This window comes from Rhodamnia argentea, chromosome 9, assembly GCF_020921035.1.
Source record: "Rhodamnia argentea isolate NSW1041297 chromosome 9, ASM2092103v1, whole genome shotgun sequence".
NCBI lineage: Eukaryota > Viridiplantae > Streptophyta > Magnoliopsida > Myrtales > Myrtaceae > Rhodamnia > Rhodamnia argentea.
Window position 1 is genome coordinate 25,611,989 of NC_063158.1, and position 22,176 is coordinate 25,634,164.

General features: G+C 40.2%; 2 protein-coding genes across 4 annotated transcripts; both read left to right on the plus strand.

The window, feature by feature from the left end:
* Positions 1-14,023: 14,023 nt before the first annotated feature.
* LOC115742896 (disease resistance protein L6-like) lies at positions 14,024-16,505 on the plus strand. Its single transcript, XM_048284831.1, has 3 exons — positions 14,024-14,517; positions 15,218-16,346; positions 16,452-16,505. The coding sequence occupies exons 1-3, from the start codon at positions 14,024-14,026 to the stop codon at positions 16,503-16,505; spliced, it is 1,677 nt and encodes a 558-aa protein (XP_048140788.1).
* LOC115742979 (disease resistance protein TAO1-like) lies at positions 16,501-18,646 on the plus strand. Of its 3 annotated transcripts, none has more exons than XR_007199711.1 (4): positions 16,501-16,779; positions 16,866-17,553; positions 17,585-17,925; positions 18,600-18,646. XR_007199711.1 is itself a non-coding variant. In XM_048285306.1 (3 exons), the coding sequence occupies exons 1-3, from the start codon at positions 16,699-16,701 to the stop codon at positions 17,611-17,613; spliced, it is 798 nt and encodes a 265-aa protein (XP_048141263.1). In that variant the 5' UTR covers positions 16,501-16,698; the 3' UTR covers positions 17,614-17,952. The 3 variants fall into 3 exon arrangements, 1 of the variants encoding a protein (XP_048141263.1); XR_007199712.1 differs by lacking the exon at positions 18,600-18,646 and having other exon boundaries at positions 17,585-17,765; positions 17,884-17,966; XM_048285306.1 differs by lacking the exon at positions 18,600-18,646 and having other exon boundaries at positions 17,585-17,952.
* Positions 18,647-22,176: the final 3,530 nt, after the last annotated feature.

Sequence of the window (22,176 nt, forward strand, 5' to 3'; positions counted from 1 at the left end):
ATTCGTGATCATTGATCTAGAGTATCAAAATTTGATCTTAGGGCCATCAAGTGTATGTTTTTTGGGTTATTCTTGTACTAAAAAAGGATACCATTGTTATTCTCCATCATTGAGGAAGTACTTTATAGCTGTTGATATTCCATTCTTTGTGTCTACACACAATCATGATGTTTCAATCACTGTTTCTGAGGTGGACGAAGACTTACATGTGACCATCATTATTGTCTAGTTGTCTCACCAGTACCTGAACAGGAACCACTTCCTCTCAAGGTCTATATTTAGTGTCCTTGAGTAGTGTCCTTGAGTAGATACTACTCCCCCCTTCCTCCTGGCACTACCAAGTCATATTCATCTCTAAATCCGTTATTAGGTGATCATCTTCTTGTGTATGATCTTGATTTTCCTATTGCTCATCGCAAAGGAACATATGCTTACACTCAATGTGCTATTGCAAACTTTATTTCATACTCTCTATGTCTCTTTGCTTTCGATCATTTTTGTCCACTGTTGACCAATATCCTCTCCCCAAGTCTGCAGCTGAGGCATTACGAGACCTTGGCAAGAGAAAAGCTACGGAAGAAGAATTAAATGTCTTACAGGTTAATTAAACTTGGGACTTTGTACCTCTTCCTTAAGGAAAAACTACTATTAGTTGTCAATGAGTTTATGCTGTGAAAGTTAATCCCAGTGGTTCTCTTGCTCACTTAAAAGAAAGAATTGTTGCAAAAGGATATGCTCAAGTGTATGGGGTCGACCATATGGACACTTTTTCTCCTATTACCAAGCTTACATCTGCTCATATTTTGATCTCTCTTACTGTCACATATAACTGGCCCTTGTTTCAACTTGATATTAAGAATGCTTTCTTGTATGGTACTCTTCGTAATGAGGTCTATATGGAGCAACCTCCGGGGTTTGTTGCCCAGGCGGAGTCTCGGGGATTATTGGTTTGTAAATTAAAAAAATTCTTTATAAGATTTGAAGCAATCCCCATGGGCATGGCTTGGAAGATTTTCTGAGAGTGTACTCTCTTTTGGAGCGTCTAGATGAGAAAATGATCACTCTTTCCTATATAAACAGTTAGGAGGAGGCAAGCTATTTTTGATTGTGTATATTAATGATATTATTAACACGAGAGATGGCTTGATTGGTATAGCTGAATTAGAGCTTTATTTCTAGCAACAATTTCAGATTAAGAACTTGGGAAAGTTGAAATATTTCCTAAGGATTGATGTGGCACAATAACAGAAATGTATTGTTTTGTCACAACAAGAATTTGTCATGAATTTGCTCACTGGGATGAGCATTTTAGGATCAAAGCCTCTTGATTGTCCCATGGAACAAGAGGTTAAACCAGCAGTTGAGGGAGGACAAATTCTTGATAATTCTTAGAGATATAGAAGATTGGTGGGGAAGCCAAATAAACTCACAGTTACTCAACTAGAGATTGCCTTTCCAGTTAGTGCGATTAGCTAGTTTCCATCTTCCCCTCCTACATCTCACTGGGATGCAGTCCTTCAGATTTTGAGATACTTGAAGAAGGCTTCGGGGAAAGGAATTGTTTACCGAAACCATGGTCATGGTAGAGTTGAAAGATTCTCTTATGTTGATTGGGCAGAGTATCCAAATTGATAGGAGATCAAGACCACTAGCTGCCGTACCTTAGTTGAAGGAAATCTGGTGTCATGGAAGAGTAAGGAACATAGTGTTGTTGCTCGGTCCAGTCTTGAGTCGGAATATAGAGCCATGGCCCAAGCTATTGGCTGAATCAGGCTTTAAAGTTTCAGCTCTTACAGTACATATAGCTTCCAACCCTATGTTTCATAAGAGAACAAAACACATTGAGGTTGACTGTCAATTTATTCGAACGAAGATGCAAAGTGGAGTAATTCTTCCCAGTCATATTAGGATCGGTGAACAACTTGCAGACTTCTTTAATGAACCTCTGGCTAATGAGAGGATATAATATATTTGTAATAAGCTGGACGTAATTTATATCTATGCTCTAGCTCGAGGTATGTTCAAGATCGCTTAATGGATATATTGACATCTATTGACGATTATTGAATAAGATATAACAATTTTCCTTTCACTGAGAGAAAAGAAGATTTTGAGTTTGGTGCCATCCGGTATTTACGGGAAATTATCATTCCTCTATGTCTCAAACGGAAGGCAGGTTCTGCTTGACGCTCAAATCCAGATGTTTTCTCCAACCCTATGCAGAATAACTCAAGATCCATCCAGTCTTCATGTGTGAAAGCCAGAGTTCAGTGCTAGCAAAGGAGAAAGGGTCTTCTATCAACCGACCCTGCAAAAGATGGGTTCAGCGGCAGCTATGTGGCCTGCAACGATGCCATCGTCAGTCGCAAGCTCACCTTAGGCATCGGCGCGACCAGCTGCAATGTCTCAGAGATTGGCCGAAGCAACGTTTTTGTTTTTGGATGGAGGAAGAAGACGGGGCCTCCTCCATTCATGGAGTTTGAATCTCAAAATGATACCGTTTAAAGCCAAATTAAGATCACAATTTTGCCACATTGGATTATATAAGTAGTGTCATTTCAATACTCATTCAAAAACATCTAGTGTACTTTTCCCTATTTCCTGGTTTCTGCCATTTCAATACTCGTTCAAAAACTTCAGCAACTTCCTTGTATTTTCTCAAATTTACACATCAACCCTGAATCATCCCTCCACACTAGGATACTTCTCTCAATCTAATGTGCAAACCCGCTTTTAACCATCTAGAGAAGCAACAAAAGAAGCTAAATTATATCTACTGGCTCCAGTCATAATACATAATACAACACAATAATCTTAAGTACAATTTCCTATAATTTAAGAATCATCAGATCACAAGTACAGGTTAAAAGCCTCTCAAGATCAACCTCACTAGACCAAAATTGTGCTCACCCGAGCTCTTCTTTAAGCAGTTTGCTTTATCTTCTCTCCTGCTTTGCCCTCTTCGGACGCTGTCCCCTAACAAAAGTTTTAATGGGAAAAATCATGCTTTCAGGACTCGGACATTGTCCTAATTGTCGCATTTTCTGCTGTTTCTCAAACAGATCCTGCAATCAAGCAAAATCTTATTTAGCAATCTCTAGAAAAGACACAATCCTACAGATCAAGAATGAATCACTGAAAGAGAATTGTCACCTGACGTAATTGTGCAATGTGTGATAACATTCCAATAAGTAAGTCTGTGTTCAAGCTTCTCTCATGAGCCTCATCCAGAACAATGATGGAGTAACGCTTCAACAAAAAGTCAATCTGCACATGAAGTTCAGTAAAGAAGTCGACAAAGCAATTATACAATGTTTTCCACCCAGTAAAGCATGCTTGTAAACGAATTCATTCCGAGGGGGAACACCAAAAACTACTTGTAGTTTGGAAGTACAATTGGTTGAGTAACACCAGCTATTCCACTCCGCACAGTAGACTGGTTTGAACCAAATCCCGCTTCAAACAAAAACTGAGAACATTGGAGAAGCAATTGTTGTCAAAATCGCTCAAATGAGTCGTAAAGCACGACATCCTTGCTATAATTCAAAGTCAAAGCTTACTTTACCTGTGGAACTTGCGTTGTTTTACCGCAGCCTGTTTCTCCAGCAGAGAACAACAGTGGAATGGTAATTAATAGATTCCATTATCTACTGCTCCATCATGACTATTGGAAGATCTTTTCTCTTGTCTTCAACTTCCTTTGGCCTCGATACATGCCCTATAATAGGTGGTAGTCACTAGCCCACATAACTGTGACAGGCTTGTCTCGTCAAACTTTGATTTCAAAGTATCCTCTGAACTATCCTGCCATGCATTCAAATCCCCGAATCCTTATGATGACCGGCCACGAAAAAGTTGCAAGGATAGAATTCTGCATATGAATTTTCATTACCATGCAATTCCACAGTAATAGTCACAGTTATCTGTGCAAGAGAGTACGATTGAGATTCGTCATGTAAAGTATCACATAACGAAGGAGAACAAGTGATCTTGGAAATTATCCTGTCAAAGCAAGCACTCAACTTACTAGAAAATTACTGAATCAATGATGAGGGGAAGAACTTCAGAGATTAAAATTATGCCATAAACTCAGGCCCACCAACGTGCGAATGCATATGCAAGCACATGCCTATAGGCACACAGGCGTGAGCGCAATATGCATGGACATGACCGTGTACATGCAAATGCATGGACGGACGTGCACACTTAAATTCTTCTTAACTAAGTAGACATTTAGAAGTGTTTCAAAATCTGTATAAGTTCTAGACATTGATAAGTCAGAAAATTATTATGAATCAGCAAAAGCTATCGGACTCTAGGGATATCATATACAACTTTGCCCCATGAAACTCATATTCAGAACAAGCAACACCAGATTCGAGCATAGCATTCTTTCTGTCATCATGAGCATGAGTTGTGTGAGGAAATTTGCAGATATCCACCTCTGAATGTATCACTGTAGGCAGCTTTTCTAGCCAGAAGTTGGTTCAGGCGTTTTCTCACCGGTGTCAAAACTTTTGCCACCAACCAATTCTTGAGAAGAGCCAAAAGGAGCACATCCACTATCTACACGTCTCTTTTGTACTTTAGTTGGCTCCAAACCATTGTTACCAGTATCTTGCACATCAGAACTTACCTCCAATTTCTTTTTTTCTTTCTCTTTTGAGATGTACTAGGACTAGGCACAGTCTCCGATTTTATTTTCCCTTGCTGCTGCATAGACAGATTCAACTGATTGAACTCCTTCCATGACATTGAAAGAGTATAGAAGAGGAAACTGAAGGTCATTTATCCTACCTGATTCATGCCTTTCCTATCCTTCCTCTTCCTTTTCGGCAAGATTACCGCATTGCATTCATTGGTTCCGACACCGCGAAAAGCATGACCGCTTGACCTGAGTAAATGCAGTGTGATATCAGGAACATAATATACTTGCTATTTCCACTAGTTAATAGTTAATCCCGACATGGAATGAAAGAAGCCTAAATTAAAATTCAACCGCATTGACAATCAAAAACACAGGAAAGAGAAAAAAGATAGCCATGTTGGTTCAGAGAGCTCGGCTACAAAAGATAGCCCTCATATTTTGTGCAATAGTTCTAACTAGGGATAACGCGCACCTAAGCTCTTTCCGGGTGAGTTGGTGGGATTGTTTTATAGTCACGACGAAAGATAGAAATGGGATTACTACTTTCATTCCATTCCTCGTCATTATATTTCTTCACAACATATGTGCGGTTTGAGTTGCCAATAGCCATACCCCACGTGGAACATTCAATGTTGGTTCAATTAATCCTATGGAAATTCTAAGTGAAGAGTTGCCACTAGCCATTAATAGGGGTCGGCTAGATCTCAATCGAGACACGGGAGTCATTTCGATTTCTACATAATCAGAGATTTCTAGGAAAGGGGACTTTATTACACTAGCTATGTAGCTAATAGCCTTTCGGTACCTAAACTTAATCAGTTATCAACTGATGTGTCCATGCAGCCTATACTAAGCCCTAACCATGCTAATAGGGAAACAACAATCAATGTATTAAAAGTGCACAATCAAGTAATAAAAGTTATAGAGATGCAAGCAAAACAATTCTAATATTTGTCTCTAGACACACAATGCTCTATGGTAAAGCCCTAAAGGCTTATTCAATTTTGAGTCTAAAATTTAGTCCAAAGGTTTTCCCATTTTTTGCTAAACCTAAATGTTTATCTAAAATTCCTAAACTAATGTGAATTCTAACTTAGGAAAATCCGCACAAGTTCTAAACTAGAATTAGCACTAAGAATATAACACAACTATTCAAAACCTAATTGTTGTGGGTCGTGCCTCACCGCAGGCACTAAATGAATGAAATGAGTGGAGATCTTCCTTTCCTTCCCCCCCTGCCTGCTAGGCAAGAGGATAGCAAGTTACAAATCCTGCTTTGGTTTCAAAGTTTTTAATTTTTTTTGGGAAATTCAGAATTTTTTATTTTCTGAAAATTGAGGACTCAAATCACGTCAGGGAACCCGTGCAAACTCGTGGGTCTGACCCGGACCTTAAAGGTCCGAGTTGGGTCTCAAATTTGGACTGACCTTCGGGTCTGGTCCGAATACGTTCAAATCCTAACCCATTTTGCTCAGCCTGTAAATCCCTAATTAGCCTAAGCCCAAATGAACTCAAACACTGCACTCCCGGCCCGCCCTCCAATTCAGTTAGCCTAGCCTATTAATGCTCAGCCCACATTTTCTATTTTTATTTATTTGGGGTCATGCTTTTTTCACCTCTACCATAGCTGAAACACTCCTAATTAAAGTATTTTGACAATATAAATCCTTGTGGGTCCCATATTTTTCTAAGCATCCTTTTTGTTTGGTTATGGTGTCACTTTTTTTTTTCTTCTATCTTTTCTCGTGGGTCCCATTTTCCTCCTTTCTTTTTACTTCTCTTTGTCCCTCTTAATCCAACCATGGTTCAAGCCTTAGTCGTTCCGTAAAAAAAAAAAAAAAAAAAAACACTCTCCTTTGTGGTCTGCCTCTGTTACTTGTCGTATAGGCCACGTCGTACTCATTGATTTTTCAATCTTTAACCGAAGTTTGATACCCAAAAACATAATTGACCTAAAGGCAATAGCATTGAACTTCTTAATGGCGATTTGAACAATTGATAGACAACGGAGCCTCCTCATTGCCTAAGGGCTTGGACATGAGTGTTGAGTTTGAGATAACCTCTTCGGCGCTCTTAATTGTCCGCGATGGTGTGTTGGTGCCCGAGATTGACACTGAAGAAGGAGAGACTATGGGGGCCAAATCCTTCTCAGTCTAGAGGATTGTTGTTGTTGAAGGTGGCATTCTTGGTTTGCGTAAACAACTTAGTGAGATCAAGGGCGGATTCCAGCCATGGATTTGGAAGCGGGTAGGTGATGGCAAATTGGCAATGACAATGAAGATAAGGACCAAGAAGACGAAGAAGAAGTAGACATTGCTAATAGCTTGATGAGGATTTGGGCGAGCGATTCAACTCCTGGATTTGAATCTTCAATGGGAGTTCTTCTTGCCTTCGTGATTGATCAATCAAAATGTTTGATACAAAATGGAGCGAATAAAAAGGAGCGAAAGGGATGAAATGAGGGTGAAGAATAAAGAGATATGAGGTTTTTTCGCTTGTAATAGTTTTGAATTGAAGAAGTGTATATGGAAGAGGACTAGTTGGATAAGGGATAGGTTTCTGCAAATTTGGGCTTCAACTACGTCAATTGGTTGTGTCGGTGACAAACATTTTCTTTTGTGCTGGTGATGGACATTTTCCTTTTTTTTTTGTCAAATCCGGTGATGAAGATGTCAAAAACTTGTTTATTATTGGCATGAGAGGGGTGTTTTAGAAAGAGAACAAAGACATAAATGATAAGAAGGAAAGTGGCATAAAAAAGAGAAAGAAGAAAAACAAATGAAGAATGCTTAAAAAAAGTGGGACCCACAAAGGTTAATATTGTCAAAACAATGTGCTAGGGAGTGTTTTAGCCATAGTGGGAGTGGAAAAAATGCTACCTCTATCTATTCTACATTTTTTATTTATTTTTCTATTTTCTATTTCCTAAGCTTCAACAGATCCAATGCCTAAGCTTCATCAATCGGTAGATTTTTCAATAATATTATATTGTGATAATCTATCCGCCATAAGCTTTGGTGAGAATCCATTTTTCCATGCCAAGACTAAGCATGTAAAAGTACAATATTATTTTCTACGAGAGAAGGTGTTGCAAGGTGAGATCAAGATGGAGTACGACAAGACAAGTGATCAAGTTGCCGACATCTTCACCAAAGGTCTTGGAACTGCAAAATTTGAAGAGTTTCGAACTCAACTTGGTATGGTCGCAAGATGTGTCCTTAGAGAGAGTAGTCGGTGAGAGGGAGTATTGAAGAATTCACTGCCTATCTCTAATCCTTCTTGGTTAGTTTTGACTGTTTGTATTTTGATGATTGTCGATAGTCTTTACGTTTACCGATTGGCGTCTATTCGACACACGTGGTACATGTCATTATCGTATTGTTGTTTTCAAGAGTCTATTCAATTTTCAATGTTGGCTGTTCATATTTCTAAGAGTCTATCTTCTTGGAATTTTAGATGTATTAATGAGTCGGTCGATAAGTCACGTAGTTGAAGAGTCTTGTATGATGTCCATATATAGGCGAGTCTTGTAATTGTTTCTGTAAGGTGAATTCAGCAAATCAAATAGTCCATTTATCCACTTCCTTGAGTATTTCTCTTTGTGTGAGTGTTATCGAGTGAGTTTTTTACCTTCAATAGTTGTCGATCAAACTTGTGGATCGAGACTTGATAGCAAGCGTTGCACCTTTGATTCTCTACACTCATTGCGGCATTTTCTTTTTTGACTTTATGAAGATTGCCCTGCTTTTGTATTTTGCTTTCTCTGGGTTGAGGCAGTTGGGGATTGCTTGGTAATTTTGGGTGTTGAGGATAAACGGCGAAGTGAAATAAGGCGGCAAGGTTTTCAATTTGAGTCTGTAATTGAGATTGGGTTGTGGATCTGATCATTTAGGTAGATGTAGAATTGTCAAAAGCAAACTGCAAAAACTTGAAGCTATTTGTTGCTGTTTTGCTAGATTTCCTGATGCACTTAACTAATTTGTACACTCACATTGGTGAACCCAATTTCAAACTATGTTTGCTATGACACATTTACGTCAAGTTTCAAACTAATTGCCCATTTTGAGAGTGTGCAACTTCACTTGGACTTGGGAGCTTCTCGCTCCGCATTTACTGAGGATGATGGAACTAGAATGGACCTTATAGGTGCCGAAAGTACTCCCCCACAGTATGCTGCATGTTGCGGAAGTGCACAAGGTTGCCAGATTCTAATAGGCCACTGTTCCAGTCTCACAAATGTAAACATGTGGTCTCCCTCCTTTCTAACAGTTCCAATGCATGAGCTTCAACAGTATCCTCCCCTGTTTTCTTCCATTTGTCTAATCACCACTTCAAGCAGGATCAAAAGCAGACAGGGAGGCTGGGAAGATTGTCCCTCTCATGCCTAAGCTTCAACAGAATGCCATGTTGATTGCAAGTAAAGATGGCAGTGCTGGCCGATTATTCGTCAGGGGACACTTGCCATCAAGCCAGAAAGAAGGTGGCTGAAAGCAGAGCTAGAGAGTATAGAAACACTAGAAATGCAATGGAGGGAATACTTACCAAGTTTAGGGATTTATGCCAATGGCGTCAAGCAAAGCAAACCCAAAAGATGTCACCATTGGCCGGGAACAAAGTCCACCTAGTCTGTACTGTATTTGTGGTCTATTGTTATATCGTAGAAAGCATTGGTTTCTTTAGTACCTCTTTACTTCTATGCTCGGGCTTTGAAGTACATATTGACTCCAACCAATATGTACTTAAAGAATGTGGTGATTCTTCAATTTTCAAACAATGACTTCATAGATCATCCATGCTTGAGTTTCTTTCACTTTTTTAATTTTTTTTGTTTTTTCCCTTCCTGCCATGGCTACGGCTAGTGACCAACCACAAGCAAGGCATGAGCTCGAGCCTCGCGGCCTCGCTCCAGGCCGTCAAGGCAGCAAGGCGAGCCTCTAGCTGGCTAGATCCTGCGAGGCTAGCAAGGCCCGGCTGCCAAAATCTAGCGAGCTCGAGCCTCCCTAGCTAGTTGCTAGCCAAAGAAGAAAGGGAAAATCAAAGAAAAATAAAGAAAAAAGTGACAAAATAAAATGATTTAAAAATATTTCTTTAAAAAAAATTATAAGTTGTGTGCCGTGGAAATTAATTTTCCTCACCAGACAGCATTCGTTTTCAAATTTCAACCAAATATCGGAAAATATTGTCATTTTCCTAGAAAATGACCTCCTGAAGAACATTTTCCAAAAATGCCATATTTTTTTCGTGGAACAATCAGAGCCCAGTAAAGTTTTGATTTAGATGACAAGGGTGCTTACACCTCTCATTCTGGTCTTGGGTTCAAGTATTGTCGGGAGCACTCTGAGTGATCTTGAGCGCACCAAGCCGACCTGAGGAAGTGCTCTCTTAACATCGTTCGAACAAGTTAATAGATTGCGAACTTCATCAAAAGTTTAGAAGTACAGTAGTACAGTTAGTATTATTTCCCTTTTCAAGTCTTAAAAATTTTATATTATTTTTTTATATCCTAGCCACTATAAGACTATTTAGAATGAAAATTTTGAATTCTAATAAACAAATCGGTTCGATTATTGATAATAAAAAAAAGATATGTTCATTGGAATTCCTAAAACTTATCACGAAGATGCAATTGAGTCCTAAAACTTATAAAAATTACAATCGAGTCCTAAAAATTTGTCAAATTGATGCAGTCGAGTTTTTTCCGTTAACTTCATCCACTTTGGCTACCGGAAAATGATGACGTGGTATTTTTTTTTAATATTTTCTCTCTCCCATGTGGCGATCATGTGGCTAAAACGACATCATTTTAGCCCAAATCTGATTTTTAGTACAATTTTTACTTAAATTAATTTAAAAAATAAGGTAAAATTTAAATGATTAAAAAAAAAAATGCAGAAACAAAACTGCGGTAAGGGTTTCAGACCTTGTGCCGCCGCCCTATTACCACCGAAAAGGGCTGCTATTGGTGAGGAAGTGGTCGGCTCGTCAACTAATGGCGAGGGCCTTCTGGCCCTTGTCCAAATGTAAGCGAGGGTCGTCGGCCCTCGCCTAGTTCTGGCCTAGATTGAGCTTTGTTTTTTAGTTGTTGATGCTAGTCTTCCTCTCTGAACTGCTTCGAAATGAATAGATCTTATGAGGCTGGATATTTTGGATCTCATTTTCTCTAGTACATCCTCTGTGATTTATTCCTTGCTCTCCGGCCAAGTGATCGAGCTCATGTCGCCAGTTGCAGTGCTTGCTTGATCTGAAAGCTCGATTGTGTGATTGTCCTACTTGCTTCAAATTCTAGTGCTTACTTGATCTTAATGCCATTGGTCAGCGAGGGTCGCCGGCCTCTGGTCTAGTTTCCAATAGTGGTGGGGCAGTGGCGTGAGGACTGAAACCCTCGTCTCTATTCTGTTTTTTCCTTTTTTTAGCTTATTTTATTATTTTAAGTAAAAATTATATTAAAAATCAGATTTGGGCCAAAATGACATCGCTTTAATCATGTCCTCGCCACGTGAGAGAGAGAAAATATTAGCAAAAGTCATGTCAGTATTTTTCGTTATCAAAGTAGATGGTGTAAATAAAAGGACTTGATTATATCAATTTATCAAATTTTAAGATTCATTTATGCTTTTTGTAAGTTTTATGAATTAATCATACTTCATAGAAAATTTTCGAATACCTAGTGATCATATCTCTTATCGAAATTTAGGTGAGCCCGGAGCAATCCCGGATCAAAAGCAAGGCTAGTCCGGACTTTCTGCCTTTAGAAAAGTCAAAATTGGTTAGCCAACACGTTTTCTGGCAATCCAGCTAAAAGTCATAATGTCTTCCAGCATTACCTTTAGAACTCCATCAAATGCGGGAAATTTTCTAGTCTTTTTTCTGTGAATTAACCTAGATAGCACGGATATCGACATACAACATAATATGATATTACAAGTAAATACATAATTTTTAAAATGGAATTTTTGGACATATTCCAATACGTTGTATATTAAATATATAATTAATATTTTTATTTATGATTTTTTGAATGAATTTTCCATCATGAATAGTCCCGTAATTTGAACTAAAGTCTGGATACTTGACAGATCACACGGAACACGCTCTCTACCCTCCCTCCTGGAAAAATCTCTTGCACGCTTGAGCCCAGCAGATTTACGAAAATCTGGTTTTTTTCTCTCTCCTATTAATTGAAAAAAATTGAGTTCTGCACTAGCTATAGACTGCACAGTAGACTAGCTAGGTAGCACCGACACGCCTAGAAGGCCGTCGCGTCGGTGTCGGACATCCGACACCTGGTCGACACAGGCGACTCGCCGGCGACACGCGCGTCGTTGAGGAAGGAGAGCAGGCAAAGAACGGAACTGGAGGGCAGAGATCGGCGGAAGAGGGGGAGTCGACTTCGAGGATCAAGAGACAACCAGAAAAGTGAATCGGCGAGAAATAGAAGCAGCCACCGCCGTTGAGGCTGCGGTGGAAGCTGAAAGGGAAGGAGATAGGTGTCTGGAAGGGACCTGCCTCCATTTAGGTCTTCGGTAGAGGTGGCACTCAAAAGAGGCGAGGTAGGCATTGCGAGAAGGCTGACGGAGGAGCGGGGCCAGATCCAAATCTCGATCGAACCCGTCCTCTGCTTAGGAAGAAGTCTCTGCCTGGATGGAGAGAGGGAGAGAGAAGATGGAGAAAATGGAGAGAGAAAGTGAAGGAGACGACAAGATACGTGGCTGTGCAAACAGAAAAGGACGTGTCCCATCACATGAGCTGGAACGCAAGAGGCAATAGCCAAGCAGCAGTACACGAAAATATCTATTTACTCCATTTTGATTTTTTTTCCCCGATTTTTTCTTGATTTTTGATATTTTTTGGTGAAGAGGACTCTATCTTGGTTAACGAGATTACAATTTATCCCAATTTTAATGTAAATTCATTTAAGTTCTTTTTTTATTTATATATTTATGTATTTGAATAAATCAATTACAAAATATTAATTTTAAATATATATTTAATATATGACGTGTCCTGACGTGTCAAAATTTTTTATTTTTGAAAAATTACGTATCGGAGTGTCGAGTCATGTCGTGTCCCATGTCGCGTATCAGTGTCGATGCTAGCTACTACACAAAAGTCATAACACGTTCTCTTTCCTTTCTCTTGCGATCTTACCACCCCCTCCCTCTCTTCACTTTTTGAAAAGATCTCTGCCTCACCTCTCTCTCTCCCGGAGGGAACGACGACCGCCACTATTTAGCCACCACTTATGCTCCAAACCCATTTGATGTAATTTGTTTTATTACTCCATTATTTTCTGATGACGAGTTGACGCGGCCTCGTTCAACGACTTTCTGCTTCGACCCTTTCATATCGATCCACCGGAAAATTTGTCTGGAAAAATAGTTTGAATTATGGAGGTTTGATCCCTTGGCTTCGGCGCATCGCAGGGCATAATCACCGTTGTTTCAACCCATTTGCACATGGGGCTTGCAACATAAGCTATATATGATGGATAGATGAGAATGGTGAAGAGGGTAGAGAGAGAGAATAACCTTTGCTTTCTTGCTACGTTTGGGGAGTTGGCTTCAACGATTTCAAAAATTTTTTTTTTTTTAATCATTGGAGAAAATATTTTTTGGAAATTTTTTTTTCCGTAAAACAAAGGCAGATCAAGTCTGGGAAAGTTTTCAGATTTTTCCTCGACAGCACCCCAGATCTTATCCCCAAAGCTGGGCAATTTTGGCCTTTTCTGAATCCCTTCTGTCGACCACTTTGTTTAGCCACATCTTCTTTTTTTTTTCCCCCGTAACTCATCAACCAATAGCATTTGATTTTATGGTCGTCCTCGTAAGAAATTACGACTTTCTGTCTCCACCATTTTCTCATTGACTCATGACTTTTTCATTGGTTTTCGCTTTCTGTGCTCGATTATTTCCTCATGACGATGTTGACGCGACCGCTTTCTCTGTGAAGAACGTTGGGGAGAGATATATAGAGGAATAAATAAAATACTTGTGGAAAAATGCAATGAAAATAGAAAAAGTACTAACACATGAGTTATCAAAATTTGACTGCCGAGTTCCGTGCAAGTCATGCCATAATCACTGATCTTTCGGTCCTCTGCACATGGTGCCTGCGACTGGGAATGGTAAAAGAGCGTAGAAAGAGAGAATTCACATTGAGTGATCTGCAACTATGTCATGCATAAATAATATTGTAAACATCTTCTTCTCATCGACCAATAGCATTCGCTTTTATGGTCTTCGTCTTCTTTAAAGCAAAAACTCCCTGTTTCAACCACTTTTCATCCACCCATAGCATTTGATCGGTACTCTCTTTCTCTGTTGAGAACATCGGCAGAGGGATACAGAGATCTGCAAAGCTGAGCACACTACTATTATGGCGAGCTCAGGCGCGGGAACATCGTTGGGAAGCGAGTATGACGTGTTCTTGAGCTTTAGAGCATCCGACACTCGCGTCAGATTCACCGACTCCCTCTTCCATAGCTTGACTGATGCTGGAATCCGCGTCTTTCGAGATGATGAAGAGCTCCGCGTGGGTGAAAGGATCGATGGATTGCTTCAGCGAGCGATAGACAACTCCAGAATTTACATACTCGTCTTATCTCGGACCTATGCTTCGAGCCCGTGGTGCCTCCGCGAGCTCACACGGATTGTGGCAAACACCCTTGAATCGGAAGGTACTAAAGAGATCCTACCTATTTTCTTCGACGTGAATCCGGACGATGTTAAGCTGAAAACTCCTCTGTATCGTGATACCATAATCAATCTGGAGCGCAACAAGAAGTTGAGCAGTGAATTAGTAGATACGTGGAGAGAGGCCCTCGTGAAGGTTACTGCGATAAAAGGGTGGGAAGCGAACAAGTACGAAGGGTAAGCTAACTGCTTTCAAAATCGCTTATTTCCCCAATTTTCCTTAACAATCATATATATAGAAAATTTCAGTGGGATTGATGTGGGACTTTACTTAAGTAATACAAAATGATGAACCTATGCTCCTTCCGTATGAAAATATGAAATTGATTAACATGGTCATCTTGTATAATGGACGAATAATAATATTAACGACCAGGTAGCTAAATTAATATTTGTTTGTGCGCACCGAGGAAAAAGAATGGGACAATGAAATGCCATGCGCATTCCTATCTAATCAGCTAATCTTTCAATAGGTTAAACATTTCTTCTCTTGTATACGCGATGTTCAATTTCTATTGTCGTTGCTCGAACATAAATCATAATTGCCAATTTCAAATGCATATAAATTTATTCGTCGATTTTGCACGAAAGTTATTAACATAGTCCCAACATTGCTAATCTCATGTTGAAATAAAATCAAGTCCATTTTCGGGTTATGACATGGCATATGTATTGCCGAGAGCATAAAAAAGTTATGTTTCGGCTGATGTTATTGTCCAATATTGACTCTTAGGATATCACGTTTAGATTGTTAAGGTCCCATTATTTATCTTATTATTATATAATTTGTCATCCGGTGCTTGAATAGCAACACTTTTAGCTAGGTAATTGTGGTTTTGCATTTCTTCCCCACTAAAATGGTTTTCTCCTGTGGCAGCCTCGGTGAACTGATCTTATCGATAGTTAGGGAGGTCGTGAACAAGTTGAAGGAAGAACAGAAATGGGTGAATGAACGTTTAGTTGGACTTAATGATCAAGTTAAAGGAGTAATCAAATTGTTAGACTTCAAATCTGGTGGAGTGCGACTCCTCATGATTTATGGTATGGGGGGTATCGGTAAGACGACTCTCACCAGAGTCGTCTTAGACGAACTCTCTTATCATTTTGGAAAGTATTGTTATTTCCTCGAAGATGTTCGAGCAAACTCATCAAGAGCAAATGGCTTAGTTGAGTTGCAAAAGAAGTTATTATCCCAAATTGGCCATCCTGCAAAAATATGGAGAATTGAGGAAATTGATTATGGAATGGAGATGATTGGGGAAGCACTTTGCGATAAGAAAGTTCTCATTATACTTGATGATGTTGATAACAGTGAACAAGTGGAGAAATTAGTTGGAAAGATTAGTTTGCATTCGGGTTCTAGAATATTGATTTCAACTAGAAATAAAGATGTTTTGCGAACCTATAAACCACAGTATCAAATTTTCAAGTATGAAATGGAGGGGATGAGTTATGATAATGCGCTTCAACTTTTTAGTTGGCATGCATTCCATGGAGACCACCCTCCGGATGATTATACTGATCTTTCAAGGGACATCATAACTACTACAGGGAGACTTCCATTAGCTCTTGAAGTAATTGGTTCGTTTCTCTACCGCAAGAATTCACAAGAATTGTGGAAAGGGATATTGGATAAGTTGAACAAAGTATCTCCAATGGATGTTTATGGAAAGTTGAAGATTATCTACGAAGGCTTAACTTTCAGTCAACAACAAATTTTCCTCCATATCGCATGCTTTTTTGTTGGTCACGATACCACGAATGCACTTTATATGTGGACAGATTGTGACTTTTTCCAAGATCGTGAAGTTTCCCCAGTGATTACACTTCCTGTCCTCATTCGGTTGTCTCTGGTAAAGATTTTGGGGAACAATACTTTTTGGATGCACGATCAACTCAGAGATTTCGGTAGAGAAATTGTTCGTCTAGAAAATCTAAAGAATCCCGAACAACGAAGTAGGATATGGACTTCAATGGAAGACCTCGATGCAACGAGAATAAAGCAGGTAAATCACTGTTAAAGAGAACTAATAGATAAAAATTCATGCACACTGACTAAGGATGCTCTATGTTCTTCCTTTTTATTATAGTACTTTCACTCTTTGAAACAGAATACTGATGTCACTCATTGCTCATTCTCATTTGCAGATGGGCCTGGAAGTTGAAGCGCTATCTCATGATTCAAATGCACAAAGTTTCAAAGATGATGTCGTTCTAAGTAAAGAGATTGGAAGGTTTGATAATCTAAGGTTCCTTAAATTACTCGGAGGAACTTTTGCCGGCGACTTAGCAAATTGTTTTCCCCGCTTAAGATGGATTTCTTGGTATTTTCCTCCGCGAACCTATGAATGGACAAATATGTACCTAAAGAATGTGGTCGTTCTTGAATTTACAGGCATTGACTTGTTAGATGATTCAAGATTACGGGACTTAATCGAGGTGTGTAATTTGCTCATCTCTTTCTATTTTCTTTGAAAAATTTTCGTTGGCTGTTTGTCCATTGAATGTTGCGTTCATTTTGATAGGTGGCGAGAAAATTGAAAGTTCTCTCTCTTAAAAGTTGTCACAGCATAATGACAACACCAGTCTTCTCTGGATGCCCGACTTTAGAGAGGCTTACTTTCGAAGATTGTTCCATCTTGAATAGAATTGACGTCTCTATTGGGAAATTGCAGTGCCTGATTGACCTGAAGATTGATAGGTGCTGTTGTCTTAAAGATTTGCCTGAAGAAATTGGGGACCTAATCAATCTGGAGCACTTCTTTGTACAACGGTGTAAAGTGAAGAAACTCCCTGATTCCATATGGAAGTTGAAATCACTACGGGAATTGTACTTTTCAAGTCGCTTTTTGGCATTGACCTCAACAGATTTATGGGAGTTACCTAGTGCCATTGGAAGGTTTCAAAATCTGGAAGTGCTTCTAGTCAATAGTCCCAATTTGAAAGGTCAACTTCCTTCTGGGATCGGATATTTGCCTCTTCTAAGAATTTTAAATCTATCAAAAACTCAGATCAGTGAACTTCCAAAGACCATCAGCATGCTTCCTCGCTTGCAAGTATTGGAGTTGATGGCATGTCATGATATTCAAGAGTTGCCGGTGCTTCCAACAAGTTTAACCCATTTACGAGTGTCATCTGCATCATTGCGGAAAATCCCGAATCTCTCGAACTTAAATAATTTGGTTCGGTTGGATCTAATCATAGTGGATGAGGAGGAGAAAAACTCTGTCTCGGTGAATGATGATGGATTGGGAATTTATTCAAACTGACTAAGTTGAGCTTGGGACTTCACAATGTCCCTCCTCCCGGGGAGCTGGCTTCCCTTCTCTGCTAACCCAACTTGATTTGTTTGGCTCGGATCTGCAAACCCTTCGGCAACTGCACGTTCTCTGCGGAGGCTACGCCTTGATAATTTCAATTCCATTGTATCATTCTCTCAGAACTTGAGCAACTTGTCATGTGTAGCTGTCTCTTGGTTTCAAATGCAAGAATTTCAGCTCGTGGGCTTCAAGTTCCACATCCAATGGAGCTGCTTGTCGAAAGGTGCGTAACCCTCAGGAGATTCAGGAGGCGAAAGATGTCCAGGTGAGATACTGTCAAAAGCTAGTTGAGATCCAATTTTCTTGGGTGTTCAATTTACTGGAGGCTTTGTTTATTAAATTATGCTGTCTCTTTGTATAAGGTGACTTACATATTCATCCTCATTGTATAAAGTGTCTCATTGACTTCGGTTATCTGTTGGTCCGGTGTTTCCAGCAGTGTAACAAAGGAATTTTGACTTTCATTTAAGTGCCTTCTCCATCATCCTTGCTTGTATGTTAGTCATGTGTCATGATTAATCTATATTGTTTTCGTTTGTGATATGAAGGTGGTACGTTACTGTCTGGACTATGGACAGCAGGCGTCCCTGCCTCTTTGATGTCAATTAATCCTTTGCGCAAGCCCCAAGCCAACTCTCACCGGTCCTCATGTCTCGTGGATGCGTCCGGACGAGTTTTGAATGTTGTAATGTCATTTTCAAGTCCAAAGAATGTGTCATGCCCGCCGCTCACACTGGTAGGCATTCTGGACGAGGTGATTTCTTGCGCTGTTCTTTCATCTCACGTCCCGGGTTGGCCTCTATTGGCCCTTACGATCCGTAGGATGCGTCGGGATCACCCGGGGCTTGTTGTAGAGCCATTTTTTGCACTAGAAAGAGAGGTTAGCTCACGCGGTTAAGTAGAAAATGAAGCTCTCAAGTTTTTTCTATCTCACTTCAGGGAAATCGCTGCCGAATGAAGGGAGGATGATGAAGTGGAGTGTCCGAACCCTCACGCACTCTTCCTTTTTGTCCCTTTTATAGAGCCACGGTTGAATCTCCTATTAGCGGTCTGCCTTAGGAACTAATTAAGGTTGATACTCTAACATTAGATGTGAATTAAGTTATGTTGAAAAACGACATTCACTATACTTAGGTAGTCATAATGTGTTGCTAGAGATTGCTTATGACTTGTGAGCCAAAAAAAGGTTTTGAGCACACTGCTAATGTTCGGTGAACCTACGGGATCACACACAATAGCGAACCGAGTTCATATTTTCTCTGCGCCTTGATCTACTTAAGAAGTAGATTTTAATTTATTCTCATATTCTAAATATTTATGCGATCATGCATGTTATGAGATAACGATTAAACGCACGATTAGAGATAGACGGTTTGGCGGGCTCAATCGCTTGGCCCATCTTCTTTTGTTACGCGTAAATATTGAGGCTATATATGGCCAATTATAACCCCTTACTTCGGGCACGCACACGTGAGGTTAGAGAAACCGAAGTATGATCCGACGACATGTGAACCCCGTGCACGGAATGCGGGGGTTCGGGGGTAGCGCCTCCGACATGGGTGTCCCGCCGCCCTGTGAGCGTGCGGGGGTTCCGCTCCTCGGTGAGCGGACAGCTCCCCCGCTTGCCGGTGAGCCGACCCGCTCGCCGGTGAGTCGACGGGGGTTCGGGGGCAGCGCCTCCGAAACCTCAACGGGTTTGGGCTTTTGTTTAAGTTAGCTCATTTGTTGAGGGATTAAAGGAATTTTGAATAGATTAGGTTTTGGGGCCGTTTATGGCATATATATATATATATATTTGCTCGTTTTTGGCTGATCATTTAACAAGTTGTGCGGCTATAAACCAAAAATTATAGTGCCTTACCAAAAAAATCAAAAATCATAGTGAAATCTTTTTACGGGACGTGGCTCTATTTCGGGATGAACTTGGGTAAACCGTGCGTCGTCTATTTTTTTTTCTATTATCCGTGTGATCGTTCCGAATCGGTTTACAATAGATCTTTTCAGCAAGAGAAGCTCCAAGATCCGTAAGCTAGCACTTAGATCGTTGGAGACTTCGGTTCGTATGTGTGGATACAGATACGGACGCAATACTTGGGGCGCTAATCTGGACACAACTAATTGTCAATTTATCGTCGATCTATAAAAGGTACGTTTTGAACTCCTATTGATTTCAATATACGCATGAATCCTGTCTAGGGTTTCGATTTATAAATATATATTCCGCTGCGTTTTGACTATCTCAAAACCCCTTCACCTCTTGCTTTCCCTATCTTTGCCTTGCAATTTTTACACCTTTTCGTTTTTTCTGGTTTTCCTCTGCAATTTGCAGCAGGTCTGGCTAGCTCGTTTCCCTTTTGGATGATCTCATCTGGCTGTTGAAATGCTTCAGCTTTTTCTTGTACATTCCTTTCGCGAACCTCCCAAAGCAATCCTGATGCACGTTGGGGGAGACAGGTTTAGAAGTAGGGCCGAGCGGCGATAAACAGTCCCCATATTCGATGTTATCCCTCGTACGGCCCAAGTTCTCCAAACCCTTTAGTTCTTGTGATGTTGGGAATTTCTTTTCATTTGATGTATCTATGAATTTTATCCTATCTTGAAATAGGTACTTTAAACACTCGGTTGGCTTTAATAGGTGTCTCCTATGATCTTTGCCACATTATGAGTCTTAAAATCCTTCTTTATTAAATGCCAGTGCAGGATTGTTCATTTGATCTTGATGCTAGAGTGAATTCAACTTAAGACAAATGAAAATAAATGAATCACAACATGAAGGCAATGTACGAAATCAAAACAGCTAGTTGCTTTGTTTTGCACCTTAAGATATGGTCCCGATAAGCTGACCCGCACAAGCTGGGCAAAGACTATACAAAGCTTTATTATTAAGTGTTGGTACCTAAATTTTGACAATTCCCTCGGTCATTAATTCATTTTAAAACCAGGACTAACGTTAGTCCCTAGTAAAAATATCAAGTTATTTTTTATATTGATTTTATATAGGATAGTTTAAATTTAGCATTCATCACATTACATTTGCATTTAAACCGGATTGGCGATGAATGGATTTAAGTGGATGGTTCTAAGCTCAGCTAGTTTGGACTAACCCCACGGTGAGGAAACTTCGGTCAAGCCTATAAAAAATTTCATGTTGGCCGAAAATTGTGCTACGCGTGTGGATTGTTGTTGTCGCGACACACCTTTGGCCTCCCGCGAGGGTCCGACAGGTTTAGAGGTATTGCCATCGATCAATAGCTTGAACTCTCCCAAGTCCCATTTCGAGTGACATTGAATTTTTTTTTACCGATTAGCAAATTAAAATGCTATTAAGAGTCGCCACTATCCTATTGGAGTCGGCTAGAAACCAATCGAGACACGGAAGTGTTAACTTCATTCCTACACAACTAGAGCCTCTAGGTTCGGGGACTTGTTTATGCTAACTGGATAATTATCGTTCTTTCGGTAACTAACCGGTCAATATTCCCTAAGGTGACTATACATTCTGCATATCATTTTAAGCTTATCAAGTATCTAACCAGTACTAAATGATCATGCATAATATTTTTCTGTCATTTCGTGCAATTACATATTTATCCTTAACCTAATAATATAGGGAAAGTGATTAACAGACTATTTTTCAAAAGAGAGTGTATGTAAACACTCAATCACGTAAATATGCCAAATAAAGATCGGGATAAACACATCCGGACCTAATCTATGATTGTGATATTTAAACAAACAACTTCGACTCGAAGGTCGAATTAAAACAGTATCAAACCGGACTAGACATCGATCTTCAATCAACGCCAATTTGAGGCTTAAAATTTCACATGTAAAAAGGTCATGAAAATCAATTTTCTAATTTTCTGAAATTTTTCTGATTTTTTGGAAATTTTTTTATTTTTTATTATAATTTTTTATAATTTTTATTTTTATTTAATAAAAGGGAACCCGGGCCCGGGTCGGTTTCTCAGATCCAGGCCTGGATCAGGTCGTTGGACCTGATCAGGCCCTAGAAAAAGGACCCGAATCAGGCCCGATCGGCACAACAAGGTCAGGCCCACTTTTCCATGCTTTGACTGAACTGGGCCTAAAACCTTATGGCCCAGACTCCAGCACCCCAAACCAACACAGGCCCGGCAGCTTCTGTTCATTTCTCCTAAGCCAAGCCTCACGTTCGACTGGCCCAGACTAAAGCCCAAAGCAGTCAACAAAAAAACGTGCGATAGCCCTACTACTCCTATTCATCTTCTTCTTCGTGCATCTGCCTCTGCCTTTCTGCAACACCGACGGCAACTCTGCACCTCTGACACCCACCAGCTCTGCCGCTCGCCTCGCTGCCGGAACTCGTTCATCGCGCCTCCACCCCGCCAGACTTCCCTGGGCGCCCACCAGTTTTGTTCACCGAGCTCCCAGACCGTGATGCCAAGATCCGCCCGTCATTCCACTGCCTATCGACGCCGCCGACCACCGCCAGTCACCTCCGAGTGCCAACGACCACTACCAGGACCTGCTCGCT